The sequence below is a fragment of the Athene cunicularia genome (genome assembly GCF_003259725.1).
Source record: "Athene cunicularia isolate RWA chromosome 13 unlocalized genomic scaffold, athCun1 chr13_part1, whole genome shotgun sequence".
In the NCBI taxonomy this organism is placed as follows: domain Eukaryota; kingdom Metazoa; phylum Chordata; class Aves; order Strigiformes; family Strigidae; genus Athene; species Athene cunicularia.
Genome location: NW_020799117.1, coordinates 5717341 through 5739537, shown reverse-complemented (window position 1 = coordinate 5739537; position 22197 = coordinate 5717341). Strand labels below are relative to the sequence as shown.

Here is a 22197-nt window from a genome sequence, read left to right as displayed (position 1 = left end):
CTGCTTTCTTGCAGTACAGCAGCATTTATCTATAAAGGTGAGTCAGATGGAAAAATGAATAAAAATGCAACATGTCTGGCTGAGGAAACCTCTGGTCCAGAGACCACTGGAGCCTTGGAGGAAAATACTATGATATACTTGTGCTTCTCTGATTCCCTTCCCTGGGCATCCCATTGTCTTCTATCAGGAGAGGAGCATGGCTCATGTGGTTCTTTGATCTGAAGCAGTGCAATTGCATCGCACAGCGAGGTGACTTGGTGGTTCCCTGGCCCTGCAGCATTCGTTGTTAGAACTGTTGGAGCCTTTCTGATTTGGAAGCCACTGACAAATTGCAGAAAGTGGGAATTCATGTGAAAATTTGCTAGGAATCAAGTGGGTTTCTCTTTTCAGTCTGCCATGTTACAGTGTAGAAAGACAAGGGATTAGTGGCCAGATGATTTGAGTGCTCGGTGGACTTTGGAGTACTCAGCAGGTAGACTGAGTTTTTCCTCTTACTCTTTGGAAGTCCTCCTCGCTGACACAGGACCTTGACTTGACATTTATATCTGTAGCACATGGACACTTAAAATAATTGAATTCTAACTGCGTGCCTCATTTCCCAACTTAGAGCAGTAAGGCTCATTTTTACACGTGTCACATTTCTGATGTTAAAAATTGTGTCACTGACGAAGAAGTCAGACTGTCAGCTGAAACGTGTTTTATAGACTTATGTGTTCTCAGTTTCCCCTCTTACGTCAAAGGGATTTTCTTAATTTTCTGTGTTGTGGCGGATGCAGAAAACCCCACAATGCTTCACATTAACAGTTGGTTCTCCCTTCATGTGCTTGAAGACAAACTCTAAAATCACTGGTTTGATCAGTAAGCACTGATATGCTCTTGGACCAAACCAGTAGCTTTGCTCTCAGAGTGGACTTAAATATACAGTGAAAACAGCTGCCAGCTCATGCCAGATGCCAGCGCAGTGCCCAAACCGTGGGAGCTGCTGGGGACGCTGCGGCAGACAGGTCTGGTCTCTGGCAGGCTCGACGTTCATCACAAAAGTGCTGCAAGCTGCTGTGGTTGTTCATTCAGAGAATAATCTTTTGCTTTTCTGCTGGAGACCACTGGCAAGGTTTCAGTTTAGTGGGCAGGGAAGAGGTGACATAGGAAAGCTAAAAAAATTGTGGTTATATGGAAATTATTGACTTCTAATATTCTGCCCTTGTTTGCTGATGGTGCAGAGATTTCTTTGCAAATGTTCCAATGCCCGTAAACAAAGCACATCTTGATAGCGTGTATTTTTTGTTTGTTTTCTGATCAGTGCATCTTGTGATGATTTTCATTTGGTAGAATGTACAGAAGGGCGTCATTATGAGACAAAGAACTATTAGCAAAGGATACACACGACTCGAGATCTCTCAATTCCATTTTGCAGCATGCTTTGCTTTTTGAATCTTGCAGTAAGATTTCTCCCTGAGTTCTTGAAGGGATTGATTTCTTTCGTGAAGCTTTGGAGAAATGAGAACAAGGTGGAGATGATGTAGCTAGTTTGTTTGTTTGCTTGCTTGTTTGTTTTTGTTTTAGCACTGATGGATATTACTAAAGACCTCAACAATGGTCAAGCCTTGTTTAACTTAATAGGATTTTTGCTTGAAGAGCCACAGTTTTACTCTGCAGTAGTCACTCAAAGTTTAAGTCTATTCTTATAAATATACAAAGATGCAATAAAGGCACCACAACTGTCCCACCATTTAAATATGGTTATTAGTTCGGTTCCAAGGGAGTTATGGCTGGAAGCGGTATGATCCAGCATGGGATTATATTACAACTTTTTCATTCCACAGTGGTATCAGAATCCAAACTCTGCCTCTATTTGGTTTATTAATTTGTTTTTCTGAACATTTGCAGAATTGTAATATCCCAGCTTTGCCAAAATCAGACCTCAGTTTGGCAGACTTTTATCAATTCCAGTTGTTCTTCCACAACCCTTTCAGGATTTTCTTTTTCATGTAGTCAATACTCTGTGTACTCCATCATGCACCCAATTAGAGGACATGTCAAATACATCTGTATTTAAACATGAACTATATTATTTCTCTCTTATTTTTGGCCCAGGCTAGGTTTTACTCTACATTAGGTATTTTGGAATGACAAATGCTTACAGCACAGTACAGCATCTAAATTGTAGTGGCTTGTGTTATGATTACAGTGTTGTCATGGTAATACAATTTTTGCAAATGAAAAGCCAGGGTTCACATATGTAGTTCTTACAAATCCTCGAAGGCCTGGGATAGGTCAATTAGTCATACATTTTATAGCATCCCACGTACAGTAAATTTTCTTGAGTTGTAGCAATGCACAGTATTAAGTAGAATTAGCTTGGAATTCTTAAAGATAGTACTATTTTGGAAAAAGACAAATGTAGTAGTTGGCTTCTGAAATACCTTTCTTGTTCAAGAGGATTGTTCTTTGCACCACACCTAATGTGTTAGCTCATTTAAGTCAGCTGAGCCGTGTTGGCACACCACCCCTGTAAGGTTTGGAGGGAGAATGGCATACCACGTGTGCTACCTTCTGCGTGATCTTCAGATGTGGAATGCGATAAAGAAAATGGACTCGAAAGGAAAGTCTTTGGGAGAGGCTGTTTCTGAAAGTAATGATTCAAGTACAGCTGAAAAAAGTACTTAGTTTTTACACTTACAGAGCATCCAGTAGTGTTCAAAGGTCTGACAAAACAGCCCTACAGCTCATTTTCATGACAAAAAGCAGCTGATGAACCAGGGCTGGGTGCTGGCTCTCTGCTTTGTTGTGATTTGCTTCCCTTGCCCATTAGACATTACCCTTCCCCATGCTGGGTTAGTCTCCGCTGGCTGAGAGCCGCTGCAGTTCCAACACGGGCTCTGTCAGAAGCTGCATATCCAGACTGGAAGTAATGGTGCAAGCTGGTGCCAGGGAGACACAGAAATAATAACACGCAGTGCACAATACAGTGCCAATTTTGTCATTAAAATACCCATCTTTTTATTTTTCTTCTGTTGTGTCCTTTTATTTTTCATTTGTTATATCATGTACTTCATTAAATGCAGAAGTTGCATGAATTTTAGATATTTTCGTAATTTCTTGATCCAGTAAAATTTGTTTCTGAAGCACAATTTTCTTTTCATTAAGAATAGACTTTTAATGGAAATAGAATATTTAGTCAAGTGCCTGAACAAGTTGGGAAAAAAGTTAACCAAGATTTTAATAAATAACTGTTGATGTCTTCTTCTCCTGTGCATGTGCAGTCTATGAGTCTGATAGAGATTGGGAACCCTTCACAAAGTCTGGAAAATGTGTGTCGCTGGGCCTACTTGCAACAGAAACCTGACACAGGGCACGCAGAATATCACGACCATGCTATCTTTCTCACGAGGCAGGATTTTGGTCCATCTGGCATGCAAGGTAACCTGTATATCAGATTTCCGTTTGTGTTTATCAATTAGCAAGGCTAGTCATCCAAAGTTTGTGTATCTTTTGATTAGTTTTGGTCAACATTTTCTTCCCCCAAGAGCTCTGCATAGGGCCGTTTCAGTTGTAACTGCTTCACTTATTATTTTATCCTTTCTTATGGGTGGATTTATTTATTGGATCATTTCTTTGCTCTTGCTGAAGCCAAGAAAATGGGATCTGTACGTAAACAGTCCTGAAAATGCCCAAAGATTAAAGAATAGATTTTTGTCTTTAAAAAGTCTCCAAAGCTGTTGCTGTGTTCCAGCAGGATTGCCAAAATATATTGTTATGGAGAGATCTGGAACAGCAGGGCCAAGTGCTGTCCACTTTTTCCTTTTTTTCAGGGCTCTGCTTCCTGTGAGATCAGGTTTGTTCACTGGAGAGGGTAAATCTCAGAGCTCTCCCATTCCGTCTGGGTTGACCACGTCTGCTCTCAGCCCAGGGCTGGGGCGTTCCCTCAGGGCTGGAACCGCACTGAGCTGCTCGTGAGCTTGTGGTGTCCTTTGCCCCTGTTGCCTCATGCACTTAGATAAGTTGCAAGAGTATCCTAGAGGTGACAAGAGTTTTCTTGGTGAGTCAGGAATACAGTTTTAATTTGTTCAACAGGCTGGTTTCTTCTGTTTCATGGATGAGGAGCACGTTATTAAATGTTCAGGGGCAGAGGTCTCTTGAGAGGATCACTTCAACTATATTTGTGTCACAACAGAAGACAGATGTTTGTCCTACAGCTTCTCACCACATTGTCTTTCCATACTTGTTAATTTTCTGGAACATTTTCTCACAGGCTATGCTCCAGTCACTGGAATGTGTCATCCTGTTCGAAGCTGCACTCTCAACCATGAAGATGGTTTTTCATCTGCATTTGTGGTGGCTCATGAAACTGGACATGTGTGAGTAGAACTGTGGACATCCTGTCCCCTACCCTAAATTGTCTTTGGTACTGACAAACACCGATGACACTGAGAAGATGCAGTTTATGTTAAGAAACAACATTCGGGATTAGCTCTGGCTTCAGGTCTCAGCTCGCTCAAAGCTTGCTTTATGATCTGAAGTAAGCTTTATATTTTGATATTTTCAAATGAAAAAAGGAACTAATACCAAAATATCTTCCAGGGCTGCTGTGAAAGTAGATTGAATGATTATAGTTTCCTGGTGGAAATGTAAAGTACTCATAATGATGAAATATGAATTCATTGAGTTAGTGGAATACGGGATTCTTGAAAACAATCCATTTAAATAAGCACATCATCTGTATATGTTACTGCTGGTAATGGAGGCAATACTCTACAGAGATGAGATGCCAAGCACTGAGGTTACAACTGTTGTATGTATTTCATATAAAAAATGCAATCATTTTACTTCCTGGTGTGATTAGAACCAGTGATCAGGCAGCAGTTGTCAGAGCTTTGGTTTCTCCCAGAGTGCTTCAGTTTCCCTGTTTGCAGAGAACATCCACTGATTTCCCATTTTCTTTTTGGTAGAATAACAGTTCCCAGAAGGCTTTTTCTGAACAGTTTCAATCTATTCTGTTTTCCCTAAGAAAGCCTGCAGGCCCTTTTCTCTTTGTTGTATCAGAACTTAAGGGCTTTAAACAAAAAGAATCGCCAAAGTTAATGAAATCACTGTAAAAGTATCTTTAGGCAGGGACACAGAATTGATACCCAGATGGTATTTGATTCCAGAATTTTTGAATTAGGATTAAAAAGAATACACTGAGCTTCAAAAGAGATACCACTGAAGAATGTTTGTAATTCCTCAAATCGCATGGAGCCCCAATCTGTTAGTTTGGTTTAAATTATGGACAGATATTGGCCGTGTTAGTCAAACAGTGCTCATTAAAAAAAAAAAAAGCAATATAAGATCCTAACAAAGGAAAGGAGAAAACATATTCATAATAAGGACAACAAGAAAAATTTAAAAATATGTGTAACTTGGGGTAATTTTCTAGAAAGCACTTTCCAGGCTGTTTCACATTTAAACAATGTGGGGTTGCTACTGGGCAATATCAGCAGTTACTCTAAACTAGCTTCAGTGTGGTGCCTTTTTGTTTTTTTTCCATGCAAAGGACTTCTCTATGATTGCAAATTACTTCAAATTAAGCTAAGGTGTGATTTTTTTTTAAAAAAAAAAGTTAAATAAACTCCTGAGAAGCTCCAGATTGGAGTATGAATAAATTTCTGTTAAAACTCCTGGAGGGTGGACTAGATCCTTAATCCAGAAATGCATTTGTTTAGCCATAGTAATACACAAACGTGGATGTGCACAGAAGTCTAAAGAAGGCGTTTCTAGTCTATTTTGAAAGTGGATTAAGCTAATCACATGAAAGTACTCTCAAGGGTCAGTGCTTCTATGTGGGAGCTACTACAGCCTAGCTCTTCAGCTTCAGTCCCTCCCTGTCTTATTTCTCATGACTTTGCTCATGTGGACAAGGGTCATGGGACTGAACCTTGTTGCAGTCAACCACTGGTGGCATTTGGGATGTGGAAGCACTTGGGCACTCAGAGTCCACCTGCGATGTAACTGTGCTGGCTCTCTCCTGTGCGAGACAGTTTAGGCATGGAGCATGACGGCCAAGGGAACAGATGTGGAGACGAAGTCCGCCTGGGGAGCATCATGGCCCCCCTCGTGCAAGCCGCCTTTCATCGCTTCCACTGGTCCCGTTGCAGCCAGCAAGAGCTGAATCGATATCTCCAGTGAGTAGCTGTTAAGCAGCCTCTCTCCTTTGATTAGGAAGCATGTAAGAACAATTCTGCATCTAGCATTTGTGCTTTTCCCTTTTGTTAGTTTCTCAAATGCGGTTGAATAAAACAAAGAATCCCACCCCATCTTATTGGGAACAAGATGCTTCCCTATCAGTTGCACATAATAATGCAAGTTCTCAATTAGTTTGATTTCGGTCCATTTAAAATTGTTCTCATTTCATTTACATCTATGCATTTTCTGGACACTGATAGTGTATATGCTGCCCTCTCAGGGGTTATGAGAAGACACTATCACGAGTCCCACTGCTAACCTTGCCCTCTCCCCAGTGTAACCCATAGCTGGAGGAGCACCTGTGCTACCCAGCAGCATGGTCTCTATCTTACAGATTCCAAATTTGGCTTCAAGGGCCATTTGTTGCTTCTGATATCTGTCAAGGTATGATAAGATAGTGCTGCCTAAAGAGCAAATTCTGCCCTTTAAGTGCTCGAGGCTTATCTTGACTTTAATAGATATCTAAAGAAAGAACATGATTCTAGAATTAATTCTTCAGTTGTTACTTTTCTTTTGAGTACCCTACATGCAAAAGCTATCTGAACAGCTTCATCCATGTCTCTTGCCTTCCCTTTGAACCTGATACTTTGGGCACTAGACCTGCACTGGTGTTCTCTGACAAACTGATGTTTATGACCCTGGTTTTGCTCCATACAGAAGAAATCTTCCTCTTGTTGTTATATGCAAGTTGTACAGAAAAATATGGGGAAACAGGTAGGATACTAGCAAAAACTGAAAATGAGTAGGAAAAAATGCAGCAAAATACATGAAGTAAACGTGATTCAGTCATTTTGTCAATGTTTTTATTATCATAGATATCTTGGGTATGGCAATGAGGAATAAAAACATTGTGAGGGAAGTGTGATTGCTTCAGTTAGTAAGATCCTTTAGAGCTTTAACTACTAAATAAAAATCATCTGGCCTAGAGGGCTGCTTTTTTTAAATACAGCTATTTTAAAATATAACAAAGCAGAATGATGGTTTGATTTGAAGTAAATCTAACCTCAAAATTCTGCTTTCAGCTATTGGTATCTTCAAGGCAACCTGAATGATTGCCAGAATAGACTTGTGTATGATGTCCTGACGCCTGTTAAATAACTCAGAGACATTTCAGAGATACTGTTGACCGTGTTGGTCTTGTGAATTAACCAATGATTATACTCTGTTAACCATTCAGTGCTATTAGCATCAGTCCTCTGTCCTCCACATGATTTATCTCTGAATCTAGTACGTTACAGGCTGTCCTCACTGTTTGGGAGGAGAGGAGAAACTCCCATATTTGTCACACAGGAAGGAAACTTTGTACAAACTATGGATGGAGCTGAGAGCTATCAGGAGAAACAGAGAGGTGGAACAAACTTGAGTTTTAATGCAGGCAGGAAAGTAAATGAGTCGCTGCTTCTCAGCAAGGACACAGGAAAACTGCAAGCTGAGTGGTAATCTCGGGTGGTTACCCTGGCCTCTGCTTCTAAAACTTCACTTGAAAGACAGTTGCAGAGAGCAAGAAATTCCACAAATGGAAAATTAATTAAACTTTCTTTTCTTCTTGGTCTCATGTGGATTCTTCCTTTGATTCCTTTCACATAAAGAGCCTGGAGACTGATAGGAATTTACCTGCGAGCTAAATGGAAATTACAATGGAAGGGCTTCAGGAAAAAAATAGATACAGGATCCATTAAAGGTGGATACAACATGATAAAGTTGATATGAACGTAACTGCAATATTAGCTGCTCTTCACAACCAGCATCTGAGAAATTGTAGGCTCTGTTTTGTTTGGAACAAAAAGGCAATGAAACCACAAACACTGTGCAAGTCTCACAGCCCCATCTGTTACTGTAATTTTTGCCTGTTGCAGTTCCTATGATTGTCTGCGTGATGATCCCTTCGAACATGACTGGCCTTCCCTTCCACAGCTGCCAGGAATTCACTACTCCATGAATGAGCAGTGCCGTTTTGATTTTGGTTTGGGCTACATGATGTGCACAGCTGTGAGTACTTAAATTTGGCTTCTGCTATTTCTCATCCAGGAGTGTTGTAAGTGTCTCTGAAATGTCAGTAATAGGGGCAGTGTAGCGAAGCCCACAAGGAAAGATGTTGTGCCCACTTAGCTGTAAGCAAGGAATAAAAACTGAATGTTGACAAATATGTTATTTTAACTATCTCTGTCTTTTTAAAAAAAAAAAATTGGAGTTACAGAAATAATTATTCTATGGTTTCATAAATAGCTGTAGACTTCAAGTAAACAAGGTTGCTGCATTATTGAAGCTCCTATTGCTGGCAGCTAGTTATTTTGCTCAAAACTCCCACCCAGATGTGAAGAGGATGGATTTGGTGGCACATCTTGTAGTACTAACACAGATCAGTATGCTTTTATGATCCAATTTTATGGAAAGTGTGATGTGTTTTGATGCCTAGCATGAGGAAATAAGCATGACAGCGAGTAGAGAAGCTTGCAAGGACTCTTGATGACATGGTTGGTTTTCTTGAAGTAGAAAAACAGGAGACAAATTCTAAATTTAAAGCAAGGCAAGATTAGTGCAATTCTCAGTGGATTGGCCTCGGAAAGCAGTCTTCTGCAGTTGGGGAGGTGGGGGCTGTGCCTCCCACCTCCAGCTCCTCAAGTAGGACAAAATATGAAATGGAAAGGGATGTTGTCAGCTGGTGTGGCAGCTGCTAACACATAACATTTTGTCTTTCATTCCCATCTGCAGGCATATGTGTGCTGAGCAGTGTCTCTAGATAATGGATGAGAACCTTTAAAGCATCAGCTGTAGTATTGTGTCTTGAGACACAATTCCCACTGATGCTGCCTTGGAAGAATGTTCCAGCCAAAGAGTGTCTTTTCTTACAGCCGTTCTCCATGAGCCTGGGAGACAGAGGCTTTCAATTCTTCTTTGTTCAGAATAGCCAAAAGCCTGTCCAGACGTCATATTTCAGTATATTGTGTGGTGGGTGGTTCTCATCCTCCGCTATATAAGCTCTTGTGTTGTAGGTAAAATGCTGATTTATTAATTCGATCAGGGTCCTGAGTTCAAATTTTCATCTTCCTAAGAAGGCGATTGCAACAGCTGAGCGACAGTCTGAGCAGCTCATTTCTCTCTCTCATGAGTACTCAAGGATTTTTTGTTTTGTTTGCCAAATGAAGCAGCACTGTTTGGCAAAGCTGTAAGAAAAGGCAATGTGTGTCTTACCATCTGGGGGAACTGGTTTCCCCCTTGCCCAGGCTGCCTTTTGTCACTAGGGTAAAACTATTTTTGCCTGACTTTATTCCATCGAATGCAGGAGGGATCTCCCTTCAGAGTCACTGATGATTTTGCATGAAAGCTCAGATGTGCTCCTCAATCCACAGACACTGCAGTGATCCTCAGGAATCAGTGATAACAGCTGGTATTTTACAGCTAGGAAAGGAAAAACCCCACTGTGCTGCAGCTTCTATTGCAGTTTCAAGTAGGAGCTCTCTCTAAGTGTATTCTGCTCTGATTTTTCTTCTATTTCAGTTCCGTACGTTTGATCCCTGCAAGCAGCTGTGGTGTAGCCACCCCGAGAACCCCTATTTCTGCAAAACAAAGAAAGGGCCTCCGCTGGACGGGACCATGTGTGCGCCGGGAAAGGTGAGACCGGGTGCTCTGTGTACATGCACGCTCACGTGTGTTCACACGTGTTCATGTGCAGTTGGGGATGTTCCCCTTAAAATAAAGGGGAAGAAGAGAAGAAAAACCCATCTGGAAGACTTGATATCTGCTATGATGTGGGGCAAACTCATGAATGCAAGTTGGATAGTGTGAGGGGAGGAGGCAGGGGCCAGGGCTGCTGTGTCCTGCATGGCAGCTCCGTGACCATCGGACTCCATCCTCATGCAAGGTGTGGAGGTATCTGCAGATTGCCCCGCGCTTCTTGGCAAGTCTTTGAGCCAAAAATGGGGAAATTCCCTCTCGTCTGCGATTTGTGTGAGGTTGGGGGGTGGTGTTTGTATCGGTGGTGGTGTCGTGATGCTGACTGACCTCCCTGGTGCTGGGGGTGCAGTGAGGTCCTGGAGATGACTGCCAAGCTAAGGCTGCTGTGGCTGTCCCGAGGGAAGGGATGGATGTGGGATTCGAGTGCCAGCTAGAGAGAACAAACATGATGGCAGAGAGGGTCTGTGAAGAGAGAAGGGCAGATTTGCGGAGGTGGGTTTGCTGGCTTGATGAGAATCAAGGCAGGCATGAAGAACTGTGGAGGGAAGGTGTGAGGTGGCAAGAGCTCAGACAGCTCCGACCCCGCAGCCACCACGCTGGACCTGCTCCAGATCTCCGTTATCCTTCCGTGGAGATCACGCCACGCTGGAGGCAGATCTGAACTCCAAGTCCTTTGAAGTCTGCTGAAAAAATCTGGCTTCCCTGGGCTTTGGATGCAGTGACTGAGGGGGAGAGGAAGGTGTCGCTACTTGGAAAGATGTTTTGTAAAACCCAATGGATGATATCATTTATGTGATAAATGAACCGTATTAGCAGCTGCTGTTATAGTTTGAAATGTCTTTTTAATGAAAACATAATGTAATGCTAAATTAATTCCCTATCAAGTCATGGTCTATATAAACCACTCCCTTCTGTTTTTCTCTTCTTTAGATTATTCCTGTTATAACAGCTTTGTTTCTTGTTTGAAAAAATATATATATTTAAATTACAATCCAAAATCTTAGACAGTTTCTTTGGATTCACTTTTCTGTTTTCTGCATTAAAAATATTCATGAACCCCCCAGAAAAATACAGTTATATTCCATTATGTTGCATCACCCTCTTTGCCAAGCCATTCATTCATATTAGTATTTGAACAGAAATGAGAAGAAAAAAAAAAAAAACAACTTGAAACCATACAGTTAAGGATCTGTCAGTGCTTCCATTATAAACAGTTTGTCAGGATATTATGCAACTCAGCTGTAAAAATTTTCTCTGGACTGGAACTTGGGATCCAAGGCTTCAGCAAACTGTGCAGCCAGCCAGGCTTTTTAGTTCAGTGGAGATGCAGGAGAGTATGTGCACATTCTGAAGTTTCAGTAGATGATAGAACTATGACTGTTTGACTCCCAGAGGAGCTGTCCCAGTTTTTTGATAAATAAAGTTATTGCAACCTTCCAGGAGAACCTGAGAAAATGATATAAAATGAAAACCATTTTGTTAGATAAGGCTCAGCAGTCTGAGCTAAACGTTTTTTTTTAAAAATAGCATGAGTTATGAAGGTTATACAGCTGACTGTATATCTGAGCTCAGCATTTGACCACTGTATTTATTAGTTGTTGGTGTTTTTAATACAGGCACATCAGATCAGTCCTTTTCCATCTGTTCCTTTCCTTTTCATCCCTGCCTTTGATTTGGCCTTCCCCTGTTCACTCTCTTCATTGATTTGGACAATACCAGAGACGTACCTGAAAGAACAGGGACTGTAAAATGCATATATTGCCCAAAGCTGGGACTCGGTTGCAGTGTGGCAGCCTCCTTTAAGATACATCTCCTGTGATACCTCATCAGCACATGAGGAGGAAGAAGGAAATAACTTCAAACTTGATCCACTATTTTCTTTGGAATAATGCCAGAAAAGAAAAGAACAGAAACATAAGCAATTAAAGATGTTGATTCAAAAAGATCCATTTGTTTCCCACTTTAGAGACTTGCAGTTTTCATGATTTCATACCACTAATTCCCAGAGCCTATTTTAAGCTCAAACCAATCACAACACTGCTGATGTGTCAAAGAAACATCCTGGCTCTGCAGCAGCTGAGGGGACCGAATGCCAGAAATGAAAGCGATGTTCGGGAGGCTAACACGGCGTATGGTGCGTAGATGTTCTCACCTAAGCCTGGTGTTCAGATAACTGATAACTTGTCTCTTCACTTGCCCAAACTTAGCAGATGCTATTGAGGAGAATCCAGTCCAGCTGCCTCCTTCCCAAGTGCTGATCAAGAGGCAAGAACACCCGTGGGGACATGAGATCTGAAGCTCATTTTCAACAAGGGTGCTGATAAGAGCCTTGTCTCTGCACGCCCAGGCTGTGCCTTGGCCCGGGGCACTGACCCTTAGAAATGGAAGGAAGATCAGATTTTCTAATGCTGTCTGTATGTGTGTATGTACGCATACACAGAGATGTATATTTAAGTAAATATATGTAAATGTATGTAAGCTTTTCTGTGCATGTGGTTATTTGAAATAAGTTGCCGAAAGAGTGAGGTTCTGCCATTTCAAAAACTTTTTAGTAAGTCTCCTTGTGCAAATGGAGACATTGAACAACCATTATGTTAACTGGCAGGAAACTAATAATTTGCTGGGTTTAGGGACAGAAAAATAAATTATTATCATAGAGCTTCTCAGGCAGAGAAGAAAACTAGTTTTGATAGAATCCTAAAGGAAATAATAGAATATTTTATATTGTTCCCAGCCTGATCTTTTTTAAACTAGATTGAGTTTTCAATAGCAAGAGAGAAGATTGTGTCAATTTTGTGAAGCTTTGACAATGCAGCGACTTGCAATTACTTCACTTGTAATTTCTGCATGTGTCTGAATGGTCACATTAACTTCCATGGAATAACTCCAGTGTGTAAAGTTAAGCACATGGAGGATCAGAGCCTTAATGTGAAGTCAAAGACACTTCATAAATTGCTGTAGTAAGCCATGAAGATGAGGCATAACTGTGCGAAGCCTAACTCTGCATAGCATTCTGTGGATGAAAAGAAAACATATGCTTTCATCTGATAATTTATTTACTTGTATACAATTCTGTCAGCTCCACCATTAGCCTCAGGCTTCTGAAGCCAGACAACTGTCAGAAATGTATCATCAGTTTCAGTTCCATTTTTTTTTTAAACTACTACTCTTCTGGGGAGACATTTATATCGGCTGAAGTAGCTAACTGTTCTCTGCAGGATAGAAATGAAACCCAAAGTCATTCATGCAAGGAGATCGCATGCTCGAGTCCATCTGCTTGCTGCAGTAACTAACACAAAGGTTTGCACCACCTGAGCCTCCTTTGTTTATTTTCTTGAAGAAAGGTAAAAACCTGGTACCTGCCCCTGCCAGCTGAGCTGATGTTCTCTTGGATTTGCTTTATGTGCCAAGGATCCAGCACAAACCTAGCAGGTATTCTCTTCACTTGCACCATGCTAATACGACGATCTGAGTCAAACTTGGAATGATTTTTTAGTCTGTCAGGAAAGGAAGGGAATGATTAAATATTGAAATAAATAGATATTATTGAGAAGAAAAATGGACTGAGAAAAAAGGTTTCTGAAAACACTAATGTGTACTCAAAGCAATCCAGATAATTTCCCACTGAGAAAGCTGACCTCAGCTTCTCTCGGAGACAGGAGACAGATGGGTAAGTGTATGCTGTGTTAGTCACCACAGAAACAGTGAGAATACTTGATTCTCCACTGAAGAAACTTTTACTGGCTTAGGATAGACTTTAGCACTAGAGCTTTCAGTTTATCCCTTGCAACTAATTATTCTCAAACAGATGGAGGAGAGCGGGCCAACCTGCATGTGATGGGAAGTACAAATAAATAAATAACTCTCTCCTGATACGATCTCAGGAGAGAGGGGAGAGCTGAGGGCCACCAGCCGTGGTGCAGCACGAGGGGTTACCTGGTAGATAACTGGGGTGTCAAGTGAGGAGATAGGAGAGTTGCCAGTTGCTGCATGTCGTGAAATAGGTAGAGATACTCACAGAAGATCTGCAGGTCTTTTCTTGAAAAATTAACTTGCAGATGCGTTAAGCCCACAGGAACACACTGGCTCTTTTTTTGGCATCCACAGCAGTTGTTTCAAAGAACTGCTGAAAACAGCAGTGGAATGTTTTACTGCAAGAGATTTAAGCTTCCTCTCCTGGAAATTGCACTTGTTTTGGACTGTCCTGTTTGCCAGAAAAATAGGCGAGACTGCAAGAAGTCATCTTGTCTTCCACTAAGAAAACAATTTGCATTTACCCATGGGGTTTTTTTCTTCATTAAAAAAAAAAACCCTGCTTTAATATGCTTCACTCTTTAAATGAAACTCCCTGTTTATGAAGGGAATTGTGATTGAAATTGGCTCTTTTCCACCTAATTATGTAGTTAATATAGTAGCAATAGGCAGGGTTGGCTCTAGCTTCCTTTATTACACTGGAGATTGCTCCATCTCTGGTTTTACCTTCTCACGCGTTTCCTTGCATGGGTCTGCACAGAGTAAGGCTCAGTTGTGAATCATTTTGTTTTATGTAGACTCCTTTCTTTTAAACCACAAACAAAAAGGCAGAGCTGGGGATGACTCATTTTACACAAATGCTTGTCTCCTAATAGCTCTGCCCCAGCTTCCCGACAATCCGCATTTGACCAGCTTCCCCAGTAAAAATCAGTGCTGCTCTTTCCTTTACACAGCAAAGTCAATAACACTTTTCCGTGTTTGCCTTCCAGTCCAGGGAGTAGTCACAGTGTCAGATAGGTGGTTTATGAGTGGCTCTTGCAAACCCACATGTCCCTGTTCCTGACTAAAACGGGGAAAAGAGTTTGGAAAGCACAGCATCACATGTGTCTCCCTCTCCTCTGCCGAATCCAAGTGCTGGATCATCACGTAATGAACATACACGATGTGGCTCTTGAAATGGATTCAGCGATTGCTGTGGACCTTACACCTGCGGGGTGCAGAACCCTGATAAAAGAATGTTTAAGCAAGCACAGACCAGGAGCTGTCACATCTCATCTGCTTCCAAGCCCAGCTGAAATTTGTATTGACAAGCTGATGCATTGCCAGCTTTCCCTGCATCTCTGAATGGTCCCGTTGCTGCACAGGGCCCAACGGCTCAAACTGCTCGTTCAAACAAACCTCTCTAAAGCCATAAGTAAACAATCCCTGAAGGGTACAGAGCTGAGCTTCAAAACCGAGAAAAGCAAAGGACATATTAGCATTTTGCATTTCTTTCATGCTTTGCTGAATTGTCTCTTGTTCTGTCAAACAGCTAAGAAAAATCTGCCCATTACAACTCCAGAGCAGGATTGGTATAATTGGCTTTGTGGTAACTCATCTATTTCATAGGTTTTGACTTTGAATATTTGAAGTCATGAGAAAGAATGAATAGTTGAAACCTAATTTCTGCTCTTTTTTCTGCTCCTTGTCCAACCAAATCAGCACCAAAATAAATTATGTGAATAAAAAGCCAGACATTGAGCAGATTAACAAATCAGTAAGCGGTGTCTTGTCACCATTTTACTAATGATTCTCTCTTTAAATTCAGCATTATTAATGATTATCCATGACTTTTAAATTTGTCTTCCAGATCACTAATCTCTCTATGCTTAAGAACGCTCTCCTGTTATATATCTTCTGATTTTGTTTTTGCTGGCAGCATGCATTTAGCCATATGCTCAGCTTGTGCCGCCTGCCAAATTCCTGCGTTCCAGGGCTTGTTAAACTGTGTAAAATGTTGTTGTTGACTTGAATGTTAAGGAAAGTAAGTGACTGATTGCACTTGTTGTTATAGCCATCTGTGTGCCTGAGCCAGAGCTCTTATCCCAACAGTAACCGTTAACGCAGACAAACTGCGACGGTCTAATGCAAAGTCATTTGTTGGGCTGGAAATAATTTTCAGCACCCACACTTCATCAGCAGACTTTTATGAAAGCAAAAGTAGTACTAGAAAGGGCCAGAATCTGTGATCCTTGAGAAGAATTCATCCTGACTTCAGCTAAGAAAAAATTGCTTGATTAGGGACTGAAGAAATGGGTGGAAAGGCACTGGCGGATTTCTTTAACGAGATGAGACAGTAGAGTGTATCAGTACTGGAGCCGTGAAGGCTCTTAAAGAAATGTGTAAATACCTGACAGGTTTGGGGAAGGTAGCAAATTATGTGTTTTAACCTCTGTAGAATGACTGTATTAAAGACCAGGTAAAAGAAAAGAGAAGAGAAAGCCGAGTAGGACATGCCTGTGTAGAAGTGGGACCGTCCAGGGCTGCTCCCTGATGAATCTTTCCTGGTATTTTGGTCAGGTTTACTATGAGATCTCCAGGGAGACTGCACGAGTTCTTTATTTAATAGCACTGATGTCTAAAATAGAAGTTGGCTTTAATTTGATGGCATTTTGCTGGTCCCATTTATTGCAGGACTAGGTGTGCTGCACTAGGAGCTGCTGGGAAGGCCAGTGCTGCTGCAGCACCTCTCGCCCTCGTGCCTGGAGTGGCTGCACGCAATGGCAGAGGCAGAATCTCACATTTAGCCTCCAAGGCTTGGGATTCTGCCATTTCTCCTCAGTGTGTCTGTATTAGCTACGTTGAAATCAGCACTGCAGACACATGAAGAAGGAATGTAACTCTGAGAGCAGTTTAATGAACTTGGTAGCCATGAATATATGCATACATATGAGTACTTAATGGGTGTAAGTTTATAAAATCTGAGTAAGTTTGGGATCATGGACACAATCTGACAGTGAGTGTCTCTACTTTCTGCTGGAGAGGTGAAAAGAAATCCAGAATTTGTGCCTAAAATTAAATCTGTTGTACCACAGCTTCTCGTATTATATAATTTGATCATCTAATTGTTTTGACATCTAATTTTCTCTTTTAGCATTGCTTTAAAGGTCACTGCATCTGGCTAACTCCAGACATCCTGAAGCAGGACGGACACTGGGGGGCTTGGAGTAAATTTGGCTCTTGTTCTCGCACCTGCGGCACCGGGGTGAAGTACAGGACACGGCAGTGTGACAATCCACAGTAAGTAGATGCACACCCGTGTGTTTTTCTGATGTGGAGTGAATGAATGGTGAGAACGCTTGCCAATTACTAGTGCAGTAATGCAGTGGAGGTTGTGGAGTGGTGCTTGTTAAATCTGACTTATAGTATATGCTGTCAGAAATTCTCCTTTTGGCCCTTAGCGAGTCATGAATCATCTTTATTTCTCAGTTTATCCATCCGTTAAGCTGCTTATGTGGTTACAAGGATCTTGAAAGTGCTATTATGCTATTGCATGAAGCATAAGAAAAAGTTTAGGGCCCTGTATATGTCTTGATTTAATACGTGATTATGAAATAATGGCGATGATTTGCTGGATTTTTTTAAAAAATGCATATACCTTTTAAAAATTTGTATTTAATCCACTTTTAGGATATTTCAACAAGAAGGTCTTAAAATATTTTCAAGCTGGTTTCATTCCAAGTTGGAGCAAAGCTCCAGAGATCAGAACCTTCCCCAAAGTTAATTCTAGTAATATTGAATTGTTTTGCTTCAATAATTTATATAAAACTCATCTAGATAATGTAGAATGACTTAATAACACTGGAAGTATAATATATTTAATATAGATTGGCATGTACAAATGATATGAAATGTATAATTATTGCTATTTTATCGTAAAATGTCAAGATCCTAACAGCAAGAACTGAAACTATTGTCAGAATTTAATGATTTTACCAGAGTATTTTTAATACTGACTTTCTCAGTTTGTGCTGATAAAGTGATTGAACTTGAATAGTGTTAAAGATCATCTTATCAATGATTAAAAAAAACCCCAAGTTTTATGAAACAACATTTTCTAATGGAAATTGTTCTGTTAGAAAATAATTTATCAGTTCTAATTTCAGCCTTTATTACATTGGCAACATGAAAGTGACCTTTATAATTGGGGGCACAGTTTTAGCTGTAAAATCTATTTTCACATAGGAAAAGCCGAATGTACTGTTGAAAATGTTTTCCGTGTTTCTGGAAGAAGGTGCAAACCCAGCTACAACTGTTGAGCTGTGCGTTGCCAGATCCAACAGGGTGCGATGCGTGTCTGCCTGGGGGATGCAGCACTTGAGCTGGGCTCTGGTTCTGGATTTGCCGCTGGCTTAGGGAGTGAATGTGATTGAGTTGCCTCATCTGTTCATGCTTTCCTTTCCTGGGCCACACCAAGAAAATGGATTTTCTTGCCTTTATCAAGTGGTTTGAGGCTCTGCTTGCAGCTCTTTTTTAAGGGCTAAATAGTGAAAACGGATTTTTAAAGAAAATACATATTTTCCATATCAGAAATACATCACTGGCTTCATCAAGTGCCTACTGACATGACTGGGAATTAAATTACTCTTCAGAAGATTTGATAGATGCTTGATTCATGCATCAATGGCAAAACTAACCATGGGTTTCTCTCCCCGCTGCAGTCCCGCCAATGGAGGCCGCACATGCGTGGGGCCGAGCTACGAGTTCCAGCTGTGCAACACTCAGGACTGTCCTAAGGACCTGGAAGATTTCAGAGAGGAGCAGTGCCGGCAGTGGGATCCGTACTTTGAGTACCAGAACACGAAACACCACTGGCTCCCCTATGAACATGTCGATGGTGAATGGTCCCTTTTTTCCTATGAAAAGTAAAATCAGCTGCAAGGACAAATAAAAAAAATATATAAGGAGGGGTAAAACTTTTTCTAGGGAAATCATGCCTCACAGATCTGTTACAAGTTGTTTGGGGAGGGATCAGTGAGTATCAGTGTTTGAGTGATCCGATTCATATAATGTACTTGGGTTTTCAAGGCTTTGGACCCTCCTCCCCAATAACTGCTCTTAAACTTGAGATGAAAGGGAACGTGTGGGGGTGTGCGTTCCACAAGGATGGGTGCTGGGAGGATGGGTGCTGCTGAGCACCTGTGGCCCTGAGCAGGGAAAGGGAGCAAAGGAGGTGACAAAATCTGCTTGGGGATACCAAATTCTCAGGTTAGTTAAAATAAGAAAGCCCACGGTGAGAGCTGCAGAAGGACCTTGTGACACTAAGTGACTGAATGTGGCAGATGAAGTTTGGCGGCGATAAATGCCAGTAATGGATATGGGGATAAAAAATGGGGTGTATGTGTCTGAGGGTCTGTGTGCAAGGTGGGAGAGTTGGGGATTGCTTTAGGAAAACATCAGTTCAATGACTGTCAAGCAAGAGATCGAGAACACTGCTCTGCCTCTGTGTATCTGCATGATGTATCTGCATTTTAAACACTCCGCCACTGTGGCTGAGGTTGTGCCCATCTCAGTGCTGCCCCCGTTGCTAAAAGACCCACAGCTGAACTTGGACAGGCCCGAATAAAGCAAACATAAGCAATGACTTCCATATGAGGAGAGTTTAGATAAACTGGGACTCTTCACCCTGGAAAAGTGATGATTTAGATTTAAAAGATAGAGTTACAGAATAGTGAGTGGCATGAAGAGACTGAACACGGGATGATGATTCAGTTTCTCATAACACAAGCCTGGGAACATCAAATAAAATTATCAGGTGGCAGTTTTAGAACAAATAGGAGGAAGTACTTTTCCACACAGCTTATAATTAAACTGGAATTCATTGCCACAGGAGGGTGCAGGTGCCAGAAATTTTTAAAAATTATTTAGAGAAATCTTTGAAAGTTCTATAATCCATTAAGAGCTATTAAACACCAAGTTCCAGCCATTATTTAGGAAGTCACCAAGCTGCAGTTTACAGGGAATTTGGAGAATATTCTGCGAAAAGCATCACGTTTGTTCTTACATCGTGCAAACATTGCTGGCACTGTGGGAGGCAGGTGCTGGGTTGGAGGGGTGCTGGGTCTGAACCATCGTGGTCAGTCTGACGTGGCATCTCAGCAGAGATCCTCTCTTAGAACCAAAATGTTCATTTTCCTGTTAACGCCTCTGCTTAACTGCCAGTGAAAGTGCAGCTGGTTGATTTGGGCCATGAAGGCTGTTGCCGTGCTATTGCCACATTGTGTTGAAAACATGCTGAGAAGAAGTTCTACCAAACAAAAAGGCGGAGGGCAGTGATTCTCAACTTGTTTGACGAGCACTGCTCGCTATTTTTAAACCGATCCTCTTCCTTTGGATAACGGGTCCTTCAGGGCAGGGTTGGTGGGGCAAGGGGCAGGTACAGGGACTCTCAGCCAGGCGCCCATCTCTGGGAGGGGAAGGGTCACTTTGGGTGAATCGCTTTGCATTCCGTCGAGAGGATGCGCTGCCAGAAGTCAATAGCAAATTCCTTGTAATTGATTTGCCTGACTTTCTTCCCGAACAGTTCTCAGAGTTCCCTCATTCTTTTCATGCCTTCTTGTGCAATCTGGGATTTTCAGAGGCACAGACACGCAGCCTCGCAACTTAATTTCGTGAAATAGCTTTGCTGGCACAGGGAGAGGGGATGAACGCTGTGGCCTGCAGGACCTTTGCTTCTGATTTAGCCTTTGGAGCAATCTGCTGCAAAAAAACCCACTGAAACTAATCAGATGTTTTTCTATGAAATTCAACGGCTTCTGGGTCAGAAACCAGCTCACTGATGTCTGAGCGCTGATCACTGGACACTGCTGGTTTCCCATATAACTGTGGTATAACTGCAGCCACCTTCGGAGTTACATTTACCTGTGCAGGTTATTAGAGGGAACAGCTTTTATGTGAAAACAAGGCTTAGGCTTGAACTGTAATGTGTTTAAAACTCCGTTTTGTGAAGATAAGACACATCAGTGACATACTTTGTGCAGATAACGCAGTCATGGCTCAAAAGTGACAGAAATCCATACCCTTCACACGCAGCTTAGCTGGACGTGTCTGACACTGTGTCATGGGGACAGAGAGGAGCACCCCATCCCATGGCCAGAGCAAAGCTGCCGAGCTGGAGTACACCCCAGCGTGTGCTTGCGCACGTTGTGCCATGGCCTGTCTCCTGCTCCAAGCCCCCTGAGCACCCCATCATCCAGCCCACCCCGGGCTCACACAGTTCTTCACAATTAACAGCGTCCAATTTAATGACAAGTGCACATTTACTGTTCCCATGGAGCAATGGGAAGAGAACTCTCTCTAAAATAAAGCCCTTGTGTGGAGCTGTTGGCACCCGGTCAGACCTTCTGATATTTTCACTGAATTGTGTACAGTGAGTGTGTGTGTGGGGGGGCTGGGTGGTGGGTACATACCCGGGGGGTGTGGGGGGTGTGTGTACACATGTCTTGTGCATAGTTTAATGTTTCTTATATATGCAAATACATTTGGTCTGTGATTATCATGATCTTAATAGTCCCCTATTAAGAACCTGCACAAGAAAAGTAAAGTACCTGTTTTAATAATAAAGACCCCACATTTTTAGCCTGACATCTCTGCATTGTTCAGGAGCAGTAACAAAGGTCTCTGATGTACCAGTCCCCAGGGGCCATGAGGACATCAACAGCAATAACAAGGACTTTTATTAAAAGAGGGCAAAGGCCATGGAACTGTACAGGGAAAGAATGCAAATGGCCTGTGAAGATTTATTTTCATTGAACTGCTGTAATGGAAAGGTTGTTATTGTTTTAAAGGGTGGGAAAAGTGTCCCGACTTTTAATCGTGTTAAAATAGCAGGATCTTGGTTTCATCTAACAGAAAGGCCATCCACTCTTCACTGCCAAGGAGACCATAGTGAGTCCTATTATGGGACTGGGGACAGCAAGAGATGTGGGTAAAATGAAATACACTGGTGGAATACAACTTTATTCAGCCACTGACTGGTCATTTCAGCTTTATTTTTTGTTCTTAACTCTTTGGAAAGGGGTATGCTTGTCTGGCTGTTTGAGCATGTGTTAGCAGTAAAAAAATAGTTTTTTCTGAATCTCTGTGACATCTCATCATGTTTAATGATTTAAACTCTCATAAATACAACAATGAGGGAGAATTAACTTCATGTTTGGGAGGAAAAGGTATGGTCCAGCTGTCTCTGACAACATTTTGGATGCCAGATTCACTCAGTGTCCAACAGCTGCTTTTAATAGCAAAATGACTTTTGCTTTTTTCGGATTTCAGTGCAGTGTAAGAGAAACCGATGGAGATACCTACATCTCTCACAGGTAGTCATGTAGCAGACTGCGGAAACCTCTGCCAGATTGCATCATCTGGCAAAGGATTAAATAGAGCGCGTGTGTGTGTGTCCCAATCAAAGTAAATGATCTGTTATTTTTAAGACTGTCTTCTAATGATGACATATGGGTGCTTTATGATTCAGCAGTTTCCAAATAATCACATAGCCTTTGGAAGGGGATAAGC

The 22197-nt window shown here is 41.7% G+C and overlaps 1 protein-coding gene across 2 annotated transcripts in view; it reads left to right on the top strand.

Moving 5' to 3' along the window:
* Positions 1–22197, top strand: part of ADAMTS2 (ADAM metallopeptidase with thrombospondin type 1 motif 2) — a 188622-nt gene that overhangs the window by 146062 nt on the left and 20363 nt on the right. For both annotated transcript variants that reach the window (XR_003399358.1, XM_026858032.1), the window contains exons 6-12: positions 3264–3420; positions 4253–4358; positions 6018–6161; positions 8079–8211; positions 9721–9834; positions 16784–16929; positions 18351–18526. Coding sequence is in view for 1 of the 2 variants with exons in the window: in XM_026858032.1 (XP_026713833.1) it covers positions 3264–3420; positions 4253–4358; positions 6018–6161; positions 8079–8211; positions 9721–9834; positions 16784–16929; positions 18351–18526 (976 nt within the window). In the remaining variant the exon portion in view is untranslated. The remainder of the gene's footprint in view (positions 1–3263; positions 3421–4252; positions 4359–6017; positions 6162–8078; positions 8212–9720; positions 9835–16783; positions 16930–18350; positions 18527–22197) is intronic.